General features: G+C 41.3%; 1 protein-coding gene across 5 annotated transcripts in view; it reads left to right on the top strand.

The window, feature by feature from the left end:
* The window catches only part of PTPN2 (protein tyrosine phosphatase non-receptor type 2), a 58201-nt gene that overhangs the window by 34515 nt on the left and 5633 nt on the right, over positions 1 to 18053 (top strand). For 4 of the 5 annotated variants that reach the window (XM_073331657.1, XM_073331656.1, XM_073331658.1 and 1 more), the window contains 3 exons: positions 6377 to 6586; positions 8252 to 8410; positions 14571 to 14764. In XM_073331657.1, coding sequence (XP_073187758.1) covers positions 6377 to 6586; positions 8252 to 8410; positions 14571 to 14764 — 563 coding nt within the window. The remainder of the gene's footprint in view (positions 1 to 6376; positions 6587 to 8251; positions 8411 to 14570; positions 14765 to 18053) is intronic. The other variant, XM_073331660.1, reaches the window with a different exon arrangement.

The following is an 18053-nucleotide window of genomic DNA, read 5'->3' as shown; positions in this document are numbered from 1 at the left end:
GGCCAGCAGCTGCCGCTCTCCAGCTACTCAGCTATGAAGGCAGCAGCGCAGGAGTAAGGGTAGCAGTACCACAACACTCTCTACAATAACCTTGTAACCCCCCGCCCTTCCACACACACACACACCCCACAACTCCTTTTTGCGTCGGAACCCCTACAACTACAACACCATGAAATTTTAAAATTTAAATAGCTGAAAACATGAAATTTACTATTTTTGAATTGGCCAAAATGGACTGAGTTTGGTAGGGCCCTAAGTATAAGGGCATAGCACGGTATCCGCTGGAAGGGAGATAAGGCTAGATCTCTGGTCATTAGATTTATGGAGACATAAAAGCAGCTCTTTTTATTTGCTATTCTTTAAGCAGTATAAAGAAAAGAGTACATGTCTTCAAAACAGTCCATGAGTATGTTGTTACCTGCTTGTGCACATAAAGAGGAAGTAGAAATGGAATTTCTACCATACTTCTGGGGGAGAAATTGACATGGCATATTAACCATCAATTGCATAAAAATATATTTTACTGGTATACTGTAAAAGAGTCCTGTAGCACTCTTTCAAGAAAGGATCTGAGGAATGAGTATTTACAAGTAACTTGGGACTTAAGAGAGTCTCTTTGTTTTGATGCACTTATCTTCGTGGAATTTTTCTCTGTAGTTTTTGGTCTCTTATCTCTGTGGTTTCTTTCCTCTTGTAAAGCTAGGAAGGCTTTTCACTGAAATTATATTTAATGAAGAGTCTGAAAAAAGGTAACATGATTACTCTCTCCACCTCAAATGGTGACTTAAATATGTAAACCCTGGAGGAAACGTCTTCAAACCCTTCTGTACTGTTGTGTATGTTATAAAATCATAGGACTCGAGAGGTCATCAAGTCCAGTCCCCTGTCTCATGGCCGGAGTAAGTGTTAGGTGTTTAAAAATCTCTGCTCTTAAAAATATCCAATTATGGAGATTCCACAACCTCCCTAGGCGATTTATTCCAGTGCTTAACCACCCTGACAGTAAGGAAGTTTTTCCTAACGTCCAACTAAACCTCCCTTGCTGCAATTTAAGCCATTGCTTCTTGCTCTCTCCTCAGAGGATCAGAAGAACAATTCTTCTCCTTCCTCCTTGTAACAAACTTTTACATACTTGAAAATTGTTATCCTGTCCCCCCTCAGTCGTCTCTTTTGCAGACTAAACAAACCCAGTTTTTTCAATCTTCCCTCATAGGTCATGTTTTCTAGATCTTTAATCATTTTTGTCGCTTTTCTGTGGATTTTCTCCAATTTGTCCACATCCTTCCTGAAATGTGGCACCCAGAACTGGACACAATACTCCAGTTGAAGCCTAATCAGCAGAGTAGAGCGGAAGAATACTTCTTGTGTTTTGCTTCCAACGCTCTTGCTAATATATCCCAGAATGATGTTCACCATTTTTGCAACAGCATTACACTGTTGACTCATATTTAGCTTGTGATCCACTGTGACCCCAAGATCCCTTTCCACAGTGCTCCTTCCTAGGCAGTCATTTCCCATTTTTTATGTGCACAACTGATTGCTCCTTCCTAAATGGAGTACTTCGCATTTGTCCTTACTGAATTTCATCCTATTTACTTCAGACCATTTCTCCAGTTTGTCCAGATCATTTTGAATTTTAATCCTATCCTCCAAAGCACTTGCAACACCTCCCAGCTTGGTATTGTCCGCAAACTTTACAAGTTTGAAAGAAAGCTATCAGCAAAAATTTGACTGAACTGCTGATAACTAATTTCTGGGAACAGTTTTCCAACCAATTTTGTACCCACCTTACAGTAGCTCCATCTAGGTTGCATTTCCGTAGTTTGTTTGTTTAGAAGGTCATGCGAGACCATCTCAAAAGCTTTACTAAGGTCAAGATATACGATGTCTGCTGCTTCCTTGCTTCCTCCCTATCCACAAGGCTTGTTATCCTGTCAAAGAAAGCTATCCGGTTGGTTTGACATGATATTTTCTTGACAAATCCATGCTGACTGTCACTTATCGCCTTATTATCTTCTAGATATTTGCAAATTGATTCCTTAATTATTCGCTCCATTATCTTTCTGGGTACAGAAATTAAGCTGACTCGTCTGTAATTCCCTGGTTTGTCCTTATTTCCCTTTTTATAGATTGGCATTATATTTTCCCTTTTCCAGTCTCCTGGAATTTCTCCTGTCTTCCATGCCTTTTCAAAGATAATCACTAATGGCTCAGATATCACCTCAGTTAGTTCCTTGAGTATTCTACAACACATTTCATCAGGCCCTGGTGACTTGAAGACATCTGATTTGTTTGTCATTTTTAATGTGTTCTTTCCCTATTTTAGAATCTTCTGATCCTACCTCATTTTTGCTGGTATTCACTATGTTAGATGTCCAATCACCACCAACCTTCGTGGTGAAAACTGAAACAAAAGTCATTAAGCACCTCTGCCATTTCCACATTTTCTGTTATTTTTTTCCCCCCTCATTGAGTAATGGGCCTATCTGTTCTTGGTCTTCCTCTTGCTTCCAATGTATTTGTAGAATGTTTTCTTGTTACCCTTTGTGTCTCTAGCTAGGTTTGATCTCGTTTTGTGCCTTGGCCTTTCTGATTTTGTCCCTGCATACTTGTGTTATTTGTTTATATTCATCCTTTGTAATTTGACGTAGTTTTCACTTTCTGTAGGCCTCTTTTTTGATCGTTGATCATTGAAGATCTCCTGGTTAAGCCAGGGTGATCTCTTGCCATACTTTTTATCTTTGCTACGCAGTGGGATAGTTTGCTCTTGTGCCCTTAAATAATGTCTCTGAAAAAGTGCCCACTGTCTTCAGTTGTTTTTCCCCTTAGACTTTCTTCCCATGGGATCTTACCTACCAACTCCCTGAGTTCGCTGAAGTCTGCCTTCTTGAAATCCATTATCTTTATTTTGCTGTTCTCCATCCTACCATTCCTTAAAATCATGAGGGATGAACTGAAGAGATGAGTTTAAACCTTGGGTGTAAATATATTGGTTGCCTGATTGCATGATTAACTGTGCAGGTTTTTTTTTTGTTTTGTTTTTGTTCTTTTGGTTTTTTTATGAATTGTAGAGATGTACCTCTTAATCAGACAGGAAGCTTACAGGTCTAGCAGTATTTCTATGCAGTCATCTGTTGAAGCTGGTGAGGAAACTAAAATTCTCTGAAGATTAGAAACTGGGTTATAAAATATGTTTTCCTTGACTAGATCTCTGCCCTCCCATACATAGTTGTTGGGATAACCTGTGGACAGGTTAGGTGAGAACAAGTGTGTATCTTACACAGTCTTGAGAAGTTTGGGGTTGCAAAGTGATGAGGACTGCATTTGAGCCAGTTTTGCCTTGCATGAAACTGTTGTGACAAACAGAGGTGATTCAACAGGTTGTACAGTCAGTCTATCTAGAGGAAGTGTTTAAAGACTGAGCCAGAATTAAAAGGATACTGGACCACTTACCAATGTAAAGAGAATTTTTGGATGAACCATAAATCCATTTATCCTCCAATATCCCCAAAAGTAATCTCATACTTTATACCAGGGATTGGCAACCTTTGGCATGCAGCCCACCAGGGTAAGTCCTCTGGCGGGGAGGGCCAGTTTGTTTATCTGCCATGTCCGCAGGTTCGGCCGATCGCAGCTCCCACTGGCTGCGGTTCGCCGCTCCAGGCCAATGGGGGCTGCGGGAAGCGGCGGCCAGCACATCCCTTGGCCTGCGCCGTTTCCCGCCGCCCCCATTGGCTTGGAGCGGCAAACTGCAGCCAGTGGGAGCCGCGATGGGCTGAACCTGTGGACGCAGCAGGCCAAATGTTGCCAATCCCTGATCTGTACAACCCCAGAATAGAAACTGGAGTATTAGAGTTGCCCTGATGCACTGTTAAAATCAAATAAAGATTAAGAGCTGGGCCAAGAGGAAGCATAGTAACTCACCCAGATTTTGGTGGCATGCACAGAAGCAATAACAATAGCCAGTGCATGGCCTTAATAGATAAGCTGTTAACAGATTCTAGAAAGAGGTTGATAGAAATGAAAAGACTAGAAGGCAACAACTAGGTCTAACAGCTGATGTGGAATGTTACACCAGCCTACTAATAAGAGAAATAATTAAAAAACTCAAAATGTGTTCATACGTTTTTATAGTTTTTAAAGGTATTTTTTCTCCAAGTATCCAATGGTTACCCTGGAATGTTTTCCTGGGTAGCTAAAACAATTTGTAGTTGTGAAATGGAAATGTGCAAATGTCTTGTTTTGAGTGATCATTTTGTCTTTCAAGCAGTGAATTGTTTTCTAGTCAATTTGGGTGTGTGTGTGTATACTTATAAAAAGTAAGAAATTAACAGGAAAATTAATTGCTTTGTTTCTCCTTGGATATTGGGTAAATACAAAATATTGGGGATAATTTACTGGTAAAAATGCTTGCTTTTAAAAACATAAATAAAACTAGTGTTAAGCCTTTGCCTTATACAAATATTGATTTAAAAAAATCACTATATTCCTACAGAAGAAAAATCTATTTCAGGTTTCAAAAATGTAGTCCTATATGGCAGATAATATTTACACAATGCAAACTTTGTGATTGTTTGCCTCAAAAATATTCCTTCACAGGAAGCCCTAAGTCCTTTAACCTGCAATTTTGTTGCTTACAGGTGATTTATGTGGGGCTCTTTATGGACACACAGGCTACCCGTGCACAAAGAATTACAGGACTGGGGTCTTGGATTATAGTTCTGCTCTGAAAAGTGGCAGTAGAAAAATGGCACCTTACTCAACAGATATACTCTGTGTGTTCAAAATCAAATCTCTTTGAACAAAGACTAATTTTTACTGTACTATATTCCTGTTGGTACAGGAAAGCCAATACAAGTTCAGGAGAAGGAGCTGGAGCTTGTATTGGCTTTGCTGTAGCAATAGGAATATTCTATTTATTTTGATTTGTGCATCAACAGAATATATGTGAATGTATATATTGTTTAGGAACAAACTACAAAGATTCTTTTGTCCCCTTCAAGGTGTATTACAAGATGGTTGAGTTGCACTTCTATGGTACTTGGCATGCTCAATGTCCACTGCCTTTTGTGGAAGTTGAGGGTGCTCGAACCTTGCAGCATCAGGCCCTAAATGAGGGCCAAAGCTGTAACTGGAAGAACTAGTTTTCAGAACAAATGTTAGGTTACTGCAGCACAACAAACAGGAACTGAATAATGCTATTTCAAGTCACTTTCGAGTAAATCTGCACTTCATAGAAACTTGCAATGGACTGACCAGGAGAGGATCTCTCTAGTTTCCATTTTGCAGGACACAATTTATTTTGTCATTGACCTGAAGAAAAATACTTCAGCTTTAATGGTATCTTATTAAATCTTTTTGACTATTCACTTTATGTATAGAGGTCTAGCTATCGTTTAAAGGAAACCTAGAAATAAGATGTCGGTAACATTGGGGAAGTTCAGGGAAAAGTATTGGAAAAATAGATGCTTGGTACTGAAATTGATTTCTTGAGATTCCAAAATCCTAAATATCCATAATTAAACTGCGTCCAGAGTAAACAAAAAAAACCCTGTAGCTTGAACACCTAGGTCTCAGTGAGTCTAGTGGAAATGTAGTCAAAGCTGGTTCCTGAAGCTCCCTGGGGTTAATGCAGTTGGGAGGTGTGTTGGCACAGAGCTCAGCCAAGGAAGGAGGAAAACATTGCATAATACAAATAGCCTTTCCATCCACTTATATATGGAACAAGGTTGAGTGTCTCCAGCAGAAGTGATATCTAAGGTTTTCTGACATATGGGCCTTTTAAAGCCCTGCCTACAGTAGGACTTTTCCATACAATTTCCCACTGTTGCTACCATCAGTGGCCATGCTAGTATGGACAAGGTTCCAGCAGCTACTGGCACTTTAAACACAGCTCAGAGTAGGCATAAACAACATGCAGCTTAAAATGCTGGCAGTCTGCTGGACTGCTGGCAGTCCCTGTCCATACTGGTGCTCTTGCTGTGAGCATCAGTTGAGCTCCACTAGTAGTAGTTAGAGGGAAGTTTTTTAGGGGAAAAGTGCTGTTAGTATTTTAGTAATGTTAGGGTTTGGGGGAATGGGATCTGTGTAGATATCTTAAATGCTTTTAAAATGAAAAACAAAATATAACTAAGGTGTCGGTCACAAATAATGACCTGGTGCCGGAAGAAGTGTCCTAGTGTTAACTTTTTGTTGGGAACAATCTAAGGGTGCAAATTTTAAGCAAGCAGTTTGTGTCTGTCTGACCGAGAGGTTTAAAATATTGGCCTTTACTGATGGATGAGTTTTAAACAAATAATTCTCCAAAAGCAGAGGTATCCTTTTTGTTCGTTTTGTTTTGTTTTGTTTTAAAAAAAATTTTTTTTTTCACTTTTAGAGTGGTGAGTCCAGGATGATATCTCATTATCATTATACTACGTGGCCAGATTTTGGAGTCCCTGAGTCCCCAGCTTCATTTCTCAACTTCTTGTTTAAAGTCAGAGAATCTGGTTCGCTGAGTCCTGAACATGGACCTGCCATAATTCACTGTAGCGCAGGGATAGGACGCTCTGGCACATTTTCATTAGTAGACACCTGTCTTGTCCTGGTAAGTGTTTGTATGGTGGCTTTTGGTTTATATTTGAGCTTTTTGATGAGAACTCCTAGCAAATAAGATACCTGGAAATAAGCCACACATTTGTGAAGGTAAATGAAGACCCTGTGGAAGCTACTTAGTTTCTCTGACACTTATTCTGATGGCTTAAATAAATGTATGAAAATTTATATTTCTTTATATTTATAATGTGGGATGAGTAGAAATATAGACCTGTTTTCAGACTGGTGATCTTAAGGTGTCTTAGTCTTTATAAACCATATTTTCAGAGATTTGTAACTTTGCCCTTAGCTCTTCACTGTTACCTGAAACTTGTTGGATCAAAGTCTGTCTAGAAGTGGAATTTGCTTTCTAATTTTCAACACTTAAAGGAAAGAGCAATATAGATAGAAAAATGGTGCAATAGAATGAAGCTTGTTGGCTTTTTTGGTCCTTCTAGTATTCCTGTAACTTAAAAAAAAATTAAATTAAATCTGAAGTGTTTATATAAAGCTAACACTCTGAGAGAAAAGCCACTATAGCTATTCCAAAACATTGTCTGTATATCAGATTAATGTTCCTGATTCTTTAGGGGGGAAATTACTTTTAAAAGGACATAATCATTAGTTCAGTTACTGGACATATAGCATGTAATACATACTGCACTGTTTTTCACAGTGTGTTTATAATGGTATTAGCCAGTCCGTGTAAAGCCCCAAATTTGCAAATGGTTTAGTCCACTGTTTTTTTTTGCGCACATATTGTCCCATATTTCTGTTGAATGTGTCTGTCTTTTTAACTAAATACCAAGTTCTAGTACTCTGAACTACTATGCCCCAATCCTGCAACTTAAACACATTCATTTGTAAAGTTAGGCAAGTAGAAGTGTATTAAGACTCAGGGCTTTAATTGTTACTAGCATATTGGCTTTTGTGGATTTCAACTAATCTCCAGTTGTATTTTAACTTTTATCTTTGTGTTACATAAAAGTATTTAAATGATTTATTCTCTTGAGAGAAAAAAACTTAGAAATCTGTTTCAGATGTTATTTCTCATACAGTTATAACAGAAATGTGGTAAAAAGATGAATGTATATATTGTTCAGTAGAAATTTGTATAACTCAATACACCCCTAACCTGATATAACGCGGTCCTTGGGAGCCAAAAAATCTTACCGTGTTTATAGGTGAAACTGCGTTACATCAAACTTGCTTTGGCCTCGAGTATTTCCATTATTAATAGTCAGTTCCTGCCCCCTGACTGACCCCTCAGAACCCCCGACCCATCCAACACCCCACCCCCCTGCTCCTTGTCCCCTTACTGCCCCAATCCCTGTCCACACCCCCAGAACCTCCAAACCATCCAACCCTCCTTGTCCTCTGACCGCCCCCAGAGACCCTCTGTTCTTTATCCAACCCCTCGGCCCCAGCTCGGCACCCTTACTACGCCACTCAGAGCAGCGTGTCGGAGCCAGACATGCTGATGTGCTGATCCGCCGGACTGCACAGACCCCACCCCGAGTGCTGCTTTACCATGTTATATCGGGTTGCGTTATATCAGGGTAGAGGTGTATGTGTTTAAAATTTTCCTTATTTTTTGGTACTTTTAAAGAACAATTGTCCCACTTTCACAGATAGGTCAAAACTCTTCATATAATTAACCAGATTTTTTTTTAAACAGATGGAAAAAAAAGACCCTTCTTCTGTAGACATTAAGCAAGTATTATTGGATATGAGAAAATATCGCATGGGACTTATTCAGACACCTGACCAGCTAAGATTCTCGTATATGGCTATTATAGAAGGAGCAAAATTTATCATGGGGGATTCAACTATACAGGTAAATGTTTTTCGAATAAACTGAATCTACTGTAATAATCCAAATTTGCAGTGTTTATAAAATCAATGGGTGATTCGATTTGATGTTCTCTTAGCATTTCTGCATTGGTTAGGCAGATAAACTTCTCTCTTAATCAAGCATTGAAGTGTGTGTCTCAGCTAAACTTTTAATTCTGTGTTTTAGTACCCTGCTCTGTGATATATGGCAGGCATACTCTGTACTAACATAAGGAAGGTTAAATCCGCATCATCAGCTTTTTTAAAAACCAAAAGAAATGTCATGTTTCCAAGTGAAATTGAACAAGGGTCTTTTCTCCCTGAATTATCCATACTTTATCTGTTAATAAAATATTCTGCTGCTGAAGATTAAAGTTTGCTACCAGGTAACATTTTTTTTACTGTTTGATTAACCAGCGATAGTCAGTATAACCAGCTCGATGAGATTAATTGGGTTTATTTAATGCAGTTCAAAAAATTCAAGTTTTACAAGTCACTAGTTCTAGACTTTGTTTTCAGTGTGCTTTCCGGTAATAACACTTTAAAATAGCTTCGCCTTGTCAAGGAGACACAGAACTCTTTTTGTATGGTAGATCATGTTGGTTTTTTTTTTTTTGCTGAAAAAACCACATACTGTAACCAAGTGTAAATTAACTTGACAAACCTACTCTGCTTTCAGAAATAGGATGGAGGAGTAGATAACTTAAAGCATGTTTATTACAGCTGTCTTGTCAAATGTTTCCATCCAATGCACATTTTGTGCTTGTGTGTAAATAAATTTTACACAACCACTAAAGACCAAATAGGTGCAAGGTACACACTTACGCTATGTAAGAACTAGGTGGTTGTATTCTGACACAGCCTTATGACCAGCATCATGACTATACTTAACTGTTGCCACCATTAATGATTTTAGCCCAAAGACACACTTAGAAGTAGCAGTCATTTACTGCAAGCTGCTTTTGGCAGAACTTGGAGTTCACTTCCTGAACATCTTGCTGCTTTGTATACCAAAGGCCATACCTCACATTTTTTGTTGAATTTTTAGTAATGTCACAGTCAAATTACTGAATAGTCTGAGATACTTTGTTTTTTAAACTGACATGAATTCTCCCTTTTTAGCATGTGCATTTCTTGAGGCCCTGAGGAATTTATGGACCATTGTATCAATTTCTCAGTATAAATTTTGGCAGCAATACATACTTTTTACAGTCTTCTTTTGAAATGATGTGTGAATTTTGGAGTAAGCTGTATGCAACTTTTGGAGACTTTTCGTGTAATTTTTTTAAAAATTTCAGAAGATTTATTCTCTATTGTCAGTCTCTAGCTTTCAAAATTTAGAATAACTATTGGATATTAACAGGTTTCAGAGTAGCAGCTGTGCTAGTCTCTCAGGTGCCACAAGTACTCCTTTTCTTTTTGTGGATACAGACTAACAAATTTAGTGATGGGTTGTCCTTCTTCAGGATAGGTTGTAGATCCTTGAAGATGCGTTGGAGAGGTTTTTAATTGGGGGCTGAAGGTGATGGCTAGTGGCATTCTGTTATTTTCTTTGTTGGCCCTATCCTGAAGAGTGACCCGTCACTCTCAGATCTTGGGAGACAGGCCAGACCTTGCTTACAGACAGCCCCCCAACCTGAAGCAAATACTCACCAGCAACCACACTACAAAAACACTAACCCAGGAACCTATCCTTGCAGCAAAGCATGTTGCCAGCTGTGTCCACATAGCTATTCAGGGGACACCGTCAGAGGCTCGTTCACCTGCACATCTACCAATGTAATATATGCCATCATGTGCCAGCAATGCCCCTCTGCCATGTACATTGGTCAAACTGGACAGTCTCTATGTAAAAGAATAAACGGACATAAATCAGACATCAAGAATTATAACCTTCAAAAACCAGTCGGAGAACACTTCAATCTCTCTGGTCACTCAATTACAGGCCTAAAAGTGGCAATTCTTCAACAAAAAGACTTCAGAAGCAGACTCCAACGAGAGACTGCTGAATTGGAATTAATTTGCAAACTGGATACAATTAACTTAGGCTTGAATAGAGACTGGGAGTGGATGTGTCATTACACAAAGTAAAACTATTCCTCCTCCCCGCCCCTCCCCCCCACGCCCCCCCACTCCTTTCCTCAGACATTCTTGTCAACTGCTGGAAATGTCTCACCTTGATTATCACTACAAAAGGTCTCCCCCCCCCCCTGCCCCCGCTCTCCTGTTGGTAATAGCTCACCTTACCTGATCATTCTTGTTAGTGTGTATGGTAACACCCATTGTTTCATGTTCTCTGTGTATATAAATCTCCCCACTGTATTTTCCACTGCATGCATCTGACGAAGTGAACTGTAGCTCACGAAAGCTTATGCTCAGATAAATTTGTTAGTCTCTCAGGTGCCACAAGTCCTCCTTTTCTTTTTATTGGATATTAGTATTTTTTTAAATTATTCTTGGTTATCAGTTGTATACAACTTAACTCCTCCCACATTTTAGGAAAAATGGAAGTAAGACTTTTTTCGCAAGTGTACTATTCTTAACAAGTGTTGAACAAATACTGTTCTTAATTTTTTCTGTCAGTCTTGGAATGAACTGAATGTTCTAAGGGGAAAAAAGTAAAAAATTAAATGTTAAGCATGTCACATCCTTGACATGTCCCAATGTGATTTCAAAATATGCTGGTAAATAATTGATCCCATTGCATTTAAGAACTTCATGAGCTTTTGGGTAAACGAAGAGATCAGCTTTAATTTGAATTTTCCTTGCTGCTCTTCACAATTTATTTAAAAATGTTTGTTTAGCTTAACTATAGCCACGGGAGGAAATTGTTACTTGAGTTATTGTATGTGAGGGATTTAAGTTACTTGCACAACAGAGTAGAAATATGGACATCAATTTGGTCTTATTCAGATATACTTATCAAATGGTAAATTTGGATTTTCTTCTTCTGTTCCAGAAGAGCTTTTTAAAAATTGGAATGCAGATGAGACCCAGTGTCCACTTGAATTGTTTTAATTGACAAATTTTATCCAGAACTTTTATTTAAAACACCCTTTCAATAGAGAAGCATGAAATGTGAGTGGATTTTTGGTGTCTTTTGAAAAAAGACAGATGGATTTTTCTGCTCTCGTTTGTTTAGAAGGATCTCTGGGTAGGCTTAAAAGTAACAGCACTGAATGTGTGCACAGGCCCTTTCCTCCTTCCAAGTTGTTTTCTCTTTATGCAGGCACCTGCTTGCTACCTGTCGGTTTAGTTACAGTTTCAGCTTTGATGTTGCTGTGGTAGGGCATGTTGCATCAACAGTGAAACTAGTTATTATTCAACTGAAAATGGAAGGGATTAGAGAACATTTCTCTAGCCCGATTAGCTATTATTTGTAACAGTACATGAAAAACCTCTAACATTTTAATGTAGACTGCCTTTCTGGGACCAGAAAGAAATAACTTAGCCTTACATGGCGCAGCTGCACTGATGAAGCCACACTGCTGTAAGTTATCTCGTGTAGCTGCTCTAAGATGACAGGAGAGAGCTCTCCCATCCATTTCATTAATCCACCCCCAATAGGTGGCGGTAGCTATGCCGGCGAGAGAAGCTCTCCCGCTGACATAGCACTGTCCATCTCGACCTTTAAGTTGATGTAACTTCCGTTGCTCACGGGGTGGCACACCCCTAAGCAGTATATGTTATACCGACATAAGTGGGGGTGTAGACAGTCTTAGCGAAGGTTAAGACCAACTCCATTCCTCTTGTGTTAACTTCTCCTATTTTTGAGGTCTTATGCTCAGAACTTGTAATCATGAAGTCTCAGGGGCCTGCCCACGTAGATCTAATTAAACAGCTTACTGTGTAAGCATTCTTCCAGTAAATATGAGTATAGTGGAAGTTGCTCTCAACCTCTCTGTGTAGTTGCCTAACTCTTTTTCTGGAAAGCTTTAACATTTCTGTTTACAGCAGGCCTTTAAAATTCAGTAGGGAGAAACCCTTCGGCTAGAGAAGTGCTTTTTCCTCATCCCACGAAATTCCATGTAAGTTTGGCTGAAATATGAACTCTTCAATTCCCATTTCCCTTCTCTTGCTTGTGATCCTCAGGGAAACTGTGGCATGAACATCCGTAAAGAGATTGCTGATACCAACACAGCACATGCTGTACTGGAAGCTGCCAGAGCAGTGAGGAAGGGCAGGAGAGTTGGCACACGATCTCAGCATCCCATCTCCTTTCCACTCTCCTGCAGGTTCCACGCAGAGCAGGACCTTTTGGGTGGTGGGTTGAAGAGCCTGGGTGCCATACTCCCCATGACGATCTCCTGGATTTAGTACATGGTGCTAGCAGTCTGTTTGTTTCTCTCCTGGGATAACCGCCTCCTCCTGTTGCCTGCTAATGTAGTTAGTCCTGTAGCTCAAGTGGTAATGCTCTGCTGCAGTGCTGAAGGTTCAGGTTTCAAACCCTGCTGAAGATGTGTGATGTGGGTGGGTGAACTTTACTTAATGAAACTTATTTTTACCTCTTTTTTCCCCCCTTTAATCTGTTGGCACCTTCCTTGTCCCTGTCTTGCAATGTTGATAAAAGACCATACTATCACCTGTAACTGTTTTTTATTTAAATATATCATATATTACCTGCATATCTCTTCAGGCCCACACAGTGTGAGCACTTTTTGAGGTTTTAGAAGTGGTGCTAGCATTTTCACGGAGTGGGGCAGTGGAGCAGGGAAGCATTTCCACCATGGTGTAGACGAATCCCATAAACTTCATTTTTGACATCCACAGTGTTCTCAAGCTGTGGTTTTTGGGAAGGAGGGGGAAATGGTTTTAATATAGGTTTCTAACCAGTGTCAGTCACTTATGTATCTCAATTTAGTAAAAGTTTGCTTGAATAATAATTTCACTCTTGGTGGATAAATTCTCCTTTTTCCAATGACAAGACTCCCTAGCAAACTTTGCATTTTGAGATCTATCTCCACAAATAAAACACGGGTAGCTAGGTAAACACTTGTTTAAATGAAATCTTAGGTTTCCTGGAGTCATTTAGGATCCTCTTTTGAGCTCATCAGGCAATAATCCATAGCAAGGTTACCAATACAAAGTTAATTTTCTCATCACTTCATAATCTGCAGGATTTCCTGTGAGAGGATGACGAATGCTGATCGCAATATGTAGTTTTTTAATAAGGACTCCCACTTCTGACACATCCGATACACACAAATAAAAGGTTTTGTTTTCTTGAGGGGAATCTAATCTGTCGACACAGGAGCAAGGCATACCGGTTCATTAAACACTGCTACAAGGAATTTAAAAAAAAAAAAAGAGTATCCTTGTTTAAAACTATTGGAAATTCCAAAGGGACTGTGTAGTCACATGGACGTGTACAGCCATGTTTTCTTGTAGTTGTCAGGTCATTTTGGACATTTTATCCAGTTCTCTGGATTTTACACAGGTTTATGACCAAGGTGGCTGATTACAAAAGCTTTGGATTTACATGGAGTTGTAGAGCAGCAAAGCTCATATAAGAGACTGTTTTGATTTAAAAAAAAAAGAAAAGAAAAAAAAAAACACATTTCACATCTGATGTCTAGTAATCTTTTGTGAAGGGCTCTTGCCAATATTTTGTCTCCTGCAAACAGTAAAGAGATCTAGTTACACCACTGTCACTTGTAATACTTTTTCTTGAATAATAATTTAGCATTTTTTAATTGTTGTGGTATTGTGTCTTGCTCTTAACCATATTGGCTTCTCTGTAATACCTATCTGTTTGATCAGATCCACTTTTAGAGATTTTTTGCAGGTATTCTGTCATGCCCAAGAGCCTTACCTCTTCTATTGCCATGAGTTCGCAGCCTTAACTTTGACTTGCAAATTTTTGTTAATCCTGGACAAATTTCTTTGCTCTTTACTTGACCTTCAAGTTGTTTTCTAACAACCGAATTTCCCTCAAATGAGTCTAGGTTTTAGTGTTACCTGAAGCTAAGACTGATGGGTGTACTTTGTTCTCTATTCAGTGTAAATAAGGGTATCGCGGTGTTGCTTACTACTTTATCTAGAAATTAGTTTTTATATACTTTGAATAAACAAGAATGATCATATAAATAAAAATGTAAATTAAAAAGATATAACTTTCACGATGTTGAGAAATGTTGTTCAAAAACGTGTTCTCATTCATTCAGAAACGGTGGAAGGAACTTTCTAAGGAGGACCAAGCACCAAGTTCTGAGCAGTCCCCTCCACACCCAACCAGAGTAAATACAGAGAAGTACAATGGGAATAGTGTTGGCTTAGAAAAACAGGAGCAAATTGGGGAGAAAATAAATACTGAACTGTCCACTAAAGTGCAGGATATCATGGATGGAAGCATTGAAAGGTAAGAAACATGGAAAGTGCCTTGGGGGTGTAGTTTTTTGTTTTTTTTTTTAAATCCTCTTATCCTGGAGTAGGGTTGCCAATGGTCTAATCACACAAACCCAAACACCCTTGCCCTGTCCCGCCCCTTCTCTGAGGCCCCGCCCCACTCACTTCATCCCCCCCTTCCTCTGTGGCTTGCTGTCCCCCACCTCATTCACTTTCACTGAGCTGGGACAAGGGGTTGGGGTACAGGCTCTGGGCTGGGGCCGAGGGGTTCGGAGTGTGAGAGAGGCTCTGTGGTGGAGGAGGGGGTGCAGGATCTGGGAGGGCGTTTGGATTCTGGAGGGGCATCCGGTCTGGCGCAAGGGATTGGGGTGTGGAAGGTGGCTTGGGGTGCTGGCTCCATAGGGGGGAGGGGCTCAGGGGGTGATGGGTGCAGGCTCCAGCTCCCAGGCAGTGCTTATCTCTGGTGGCTCCTAGTCAGCGGCACTGTGGGGCTAAGGCAGGCTGCCTGCCTGCCCTGGCCCCACGCTGCTCCTGGAAGCAGCTGACATGTCCCTTGTGGGGGCGGGGGTGAAGAGGGCTCTGCACACACAGCCCCCATTTGCAGGCACCGCCCCTGCAGTTCCCATTGGCTGCAATTCCCATTGGCTAGCTTGGGGCGGGGACAGTGCACAGAGACCCCCTGTTTCCTCAAGGGCCACAGGGACATGTTACCACTTTGGGGACTGGCACAAAGCCAGGGCAAACAGGGAGGCTGCCTTAGCCCCACAACGCTGCTGGACATTTAGCAGCCTAAAATCTCCCAATTTTTGGCTTCAGTAGCCTCTGGGAGATAGAGCCCGATTCCGGGAGACTTCCAGCGAAACTGGGAGGGTTGGCAACCCTATCCTGGAGAAATTCTAATCCCAGATAATTTGTCCCTTGAGTGGGGGCAAGGATGGGGTGTGTTCCCTAGATGGTCTTAGACATGGCTGAATAAAATCTTTGATACCACTTTAGTTATTCCCTGTTCAGTACTTTTAAATAAGTAAGCTTTAAGAAGAAAAGAGAAAATAACAAAATGGCTGGGAACAGAAAGGCTTACAGCACAAGGTTTCAAGTGTCATTCTGCACACACTCCGGAAGAACAGCTTAAAGGACTGAACTACCCCTTCCATCTCATTGAGTTGCTAACTTTGGAGCTTTCTGTTCATTAAGACTTCAGACTTTCAGATTAAAAAGGCTAAGGCCTGGTCTCGACTTGAAACTTAGGTCGACATAGCCACATTGCTCTGGGCTGTGAAAAATTTCACACTCTGTGAAGTAGTTAGGTCAACTTAACCCATGCTATAGATGCAGCTGGGTAACCACTGACCTAGCTACCACCTCTCGGGGGTAGATTTCCTATGGCAATGAGAAAAAACCCTTCTGTCACTGTAGTAAGGGTTTAGTGTAGACCTGAGAGGCAGCATCTAGGTTGATGGAAGGTTAACATAACTACTTCATACAGGATGTGAAACTTTTCACAGCCTTCAGTGATGTAGCTAGATTGACCTGAGTTTTAGGTGTAGCTGAGGCTTAAGTGTCTATGGTAAGGCGCTACAGCAGCATAGTTGTAGCACTGTAGGTGTGCGCTTGTAGCAATATACAAGCGACAGACTTCTGCCAGAAGAGCAGTATTGGCCATGGGTGTGAAAATGTGATCCCTAACCAATGTGTCTGTACTGGCAGAAGGTTCTAGTGTACTAGCAAAATGGCATTTATATCAGGATAGCTTGTTTCATTCATTTATGGGGACGGTTTTACTAGGCCAATACAAACGTCAGTTTTGCCATAGGGTTGCCAGTTTTGGTTGGATGTATTCCTGGAGGTTTCATCCCATGACGTGATCTTTAACGAAAGATGAATTTTTAATTCTTGGAGATTCCAGGACAATCCTGCAGGCTGGCAACCCCATTTTGTCAGTATAGCTGCATCCACAGCAGGAGTGCTTTTGCTGGTACAGTAGTGATAAAAGTGCTCCAAGTGTAGATGTGGCCTTAGATACACACTTACACACCAACTGAGCAATTACTACAATCACATGCACAAATCAGGTGACTGCTTAGCTTGTAAAGGGCAGAAATAGTAATGGTCCTACAAGTACGTGGTATCAGTTTTTTACCACAGAGGTAAATGCAATGCTAACTTCTCTAAATAGAAGTTTATGGTGTGAGTTTCAGAAGTTGTGCACACGAATAGGCTCAACTGTAGTCGGTGGGAGCTGTTAGTGCTCAATACCTTTGCAAACTGGAGTACACAAGGGCCATATTTTATCCTCCATCTTTGTACCAACTTCCCATTGCTCTCAGTAGGAGGTTTGCTGTGGTTTGAAGGCACAAGTAGCCTGTGGGTGTGTTTTCACTGTAGCCTTGTTAACTCAGGTGATCAAAATCTGAGGCTGAGCACCTGGGTTAGCTTGCTTCTGGTGTGAGTGGCCACAGAAGAAAGTCTTACTTGAGTTACTGTGTCCTCACCGATTCTGCACTCACCACTGTGCATTGCTAAGACCTTTGGGATCATGTCCCAGGGTTCTTTCTGTTGCAGTAAACTGAGTTGCTCTGATCTTTCCCAGTGAGTTGTGGGAGAACTTGTTTGTCCTTTTGGGTATCGGGGGAATTGTGGCAAGACACTGGAGGCATCAAGTGATTTAGCCTGTGTCCTCACTGGGAAGTGTGTGGGTTATCAGTCTGATGGAAAGTATCACGCTGGTTTTAGCCTGAAGCTTCAGATGTGCCTGCCAGCCCAGACTGAAAGCACCACTAAACCAGGGGTGGGCAAACTTTTTGGCCCAAGGGCCACATCGGGGAATAGGAATTGTATGGCGGACCATAAATGGTCACAAAGTTGGGGTTGGGGACAGGATGCAGGCTCTGGGGTGGGGCTGGGTATGAGAGGTTTGGGGTGCAGGATGGTGCTCCGGGCTGGGATCGAGGGGTTTGGAGAGCAGGAGGAGGATCAGGGCTGGGGCATGGGGAGAGGCCCGGGAGTGCAGACTCCGAGCAGCGATTACCTCGAGGCTCCCAGAAGCATTGGTATGTCCCTTCTCTGGCTCCTATGTGGAGGTGCAGCCAGGCAGCTCTGCACGCTGTCCCATCCGCAAGCACCGCCCCTGCAGCTCCCGTTGGAGTGCGTAGGAGCCAGAGTGGAGAAGCCGCGTGGTGCGGGGCTGAGCTGCATGGTGCGACCCTGACCCAGCACCCTGGCTGGAGTGCCGGAGTGGGGCCGAGCTGCGTGGTGCGACCCCAACCCAGCGCCCTGGCCAGAGCGGGGCTGAGCCGTGTGGT

Source organism: Lepidochelys kempii, chromosome 2 (genome assembly GCF_965140265.1).
Source record: "Lepidochelys kempii isolate rLepKem1 chromosome 2, rLepKem1.hap2, whole genome shotgun sequence".
NCBI lineage: Eukaryota > Metazoa > Chordata > Testudines > Cheloniidae > Lepidochelys > Lepidochelys kempii.
The sequence above is the reverse complement of the archived record's forward strand: the minus strand, read 5'-3'. Positions and strand labels throughout refer to the sequence as shown.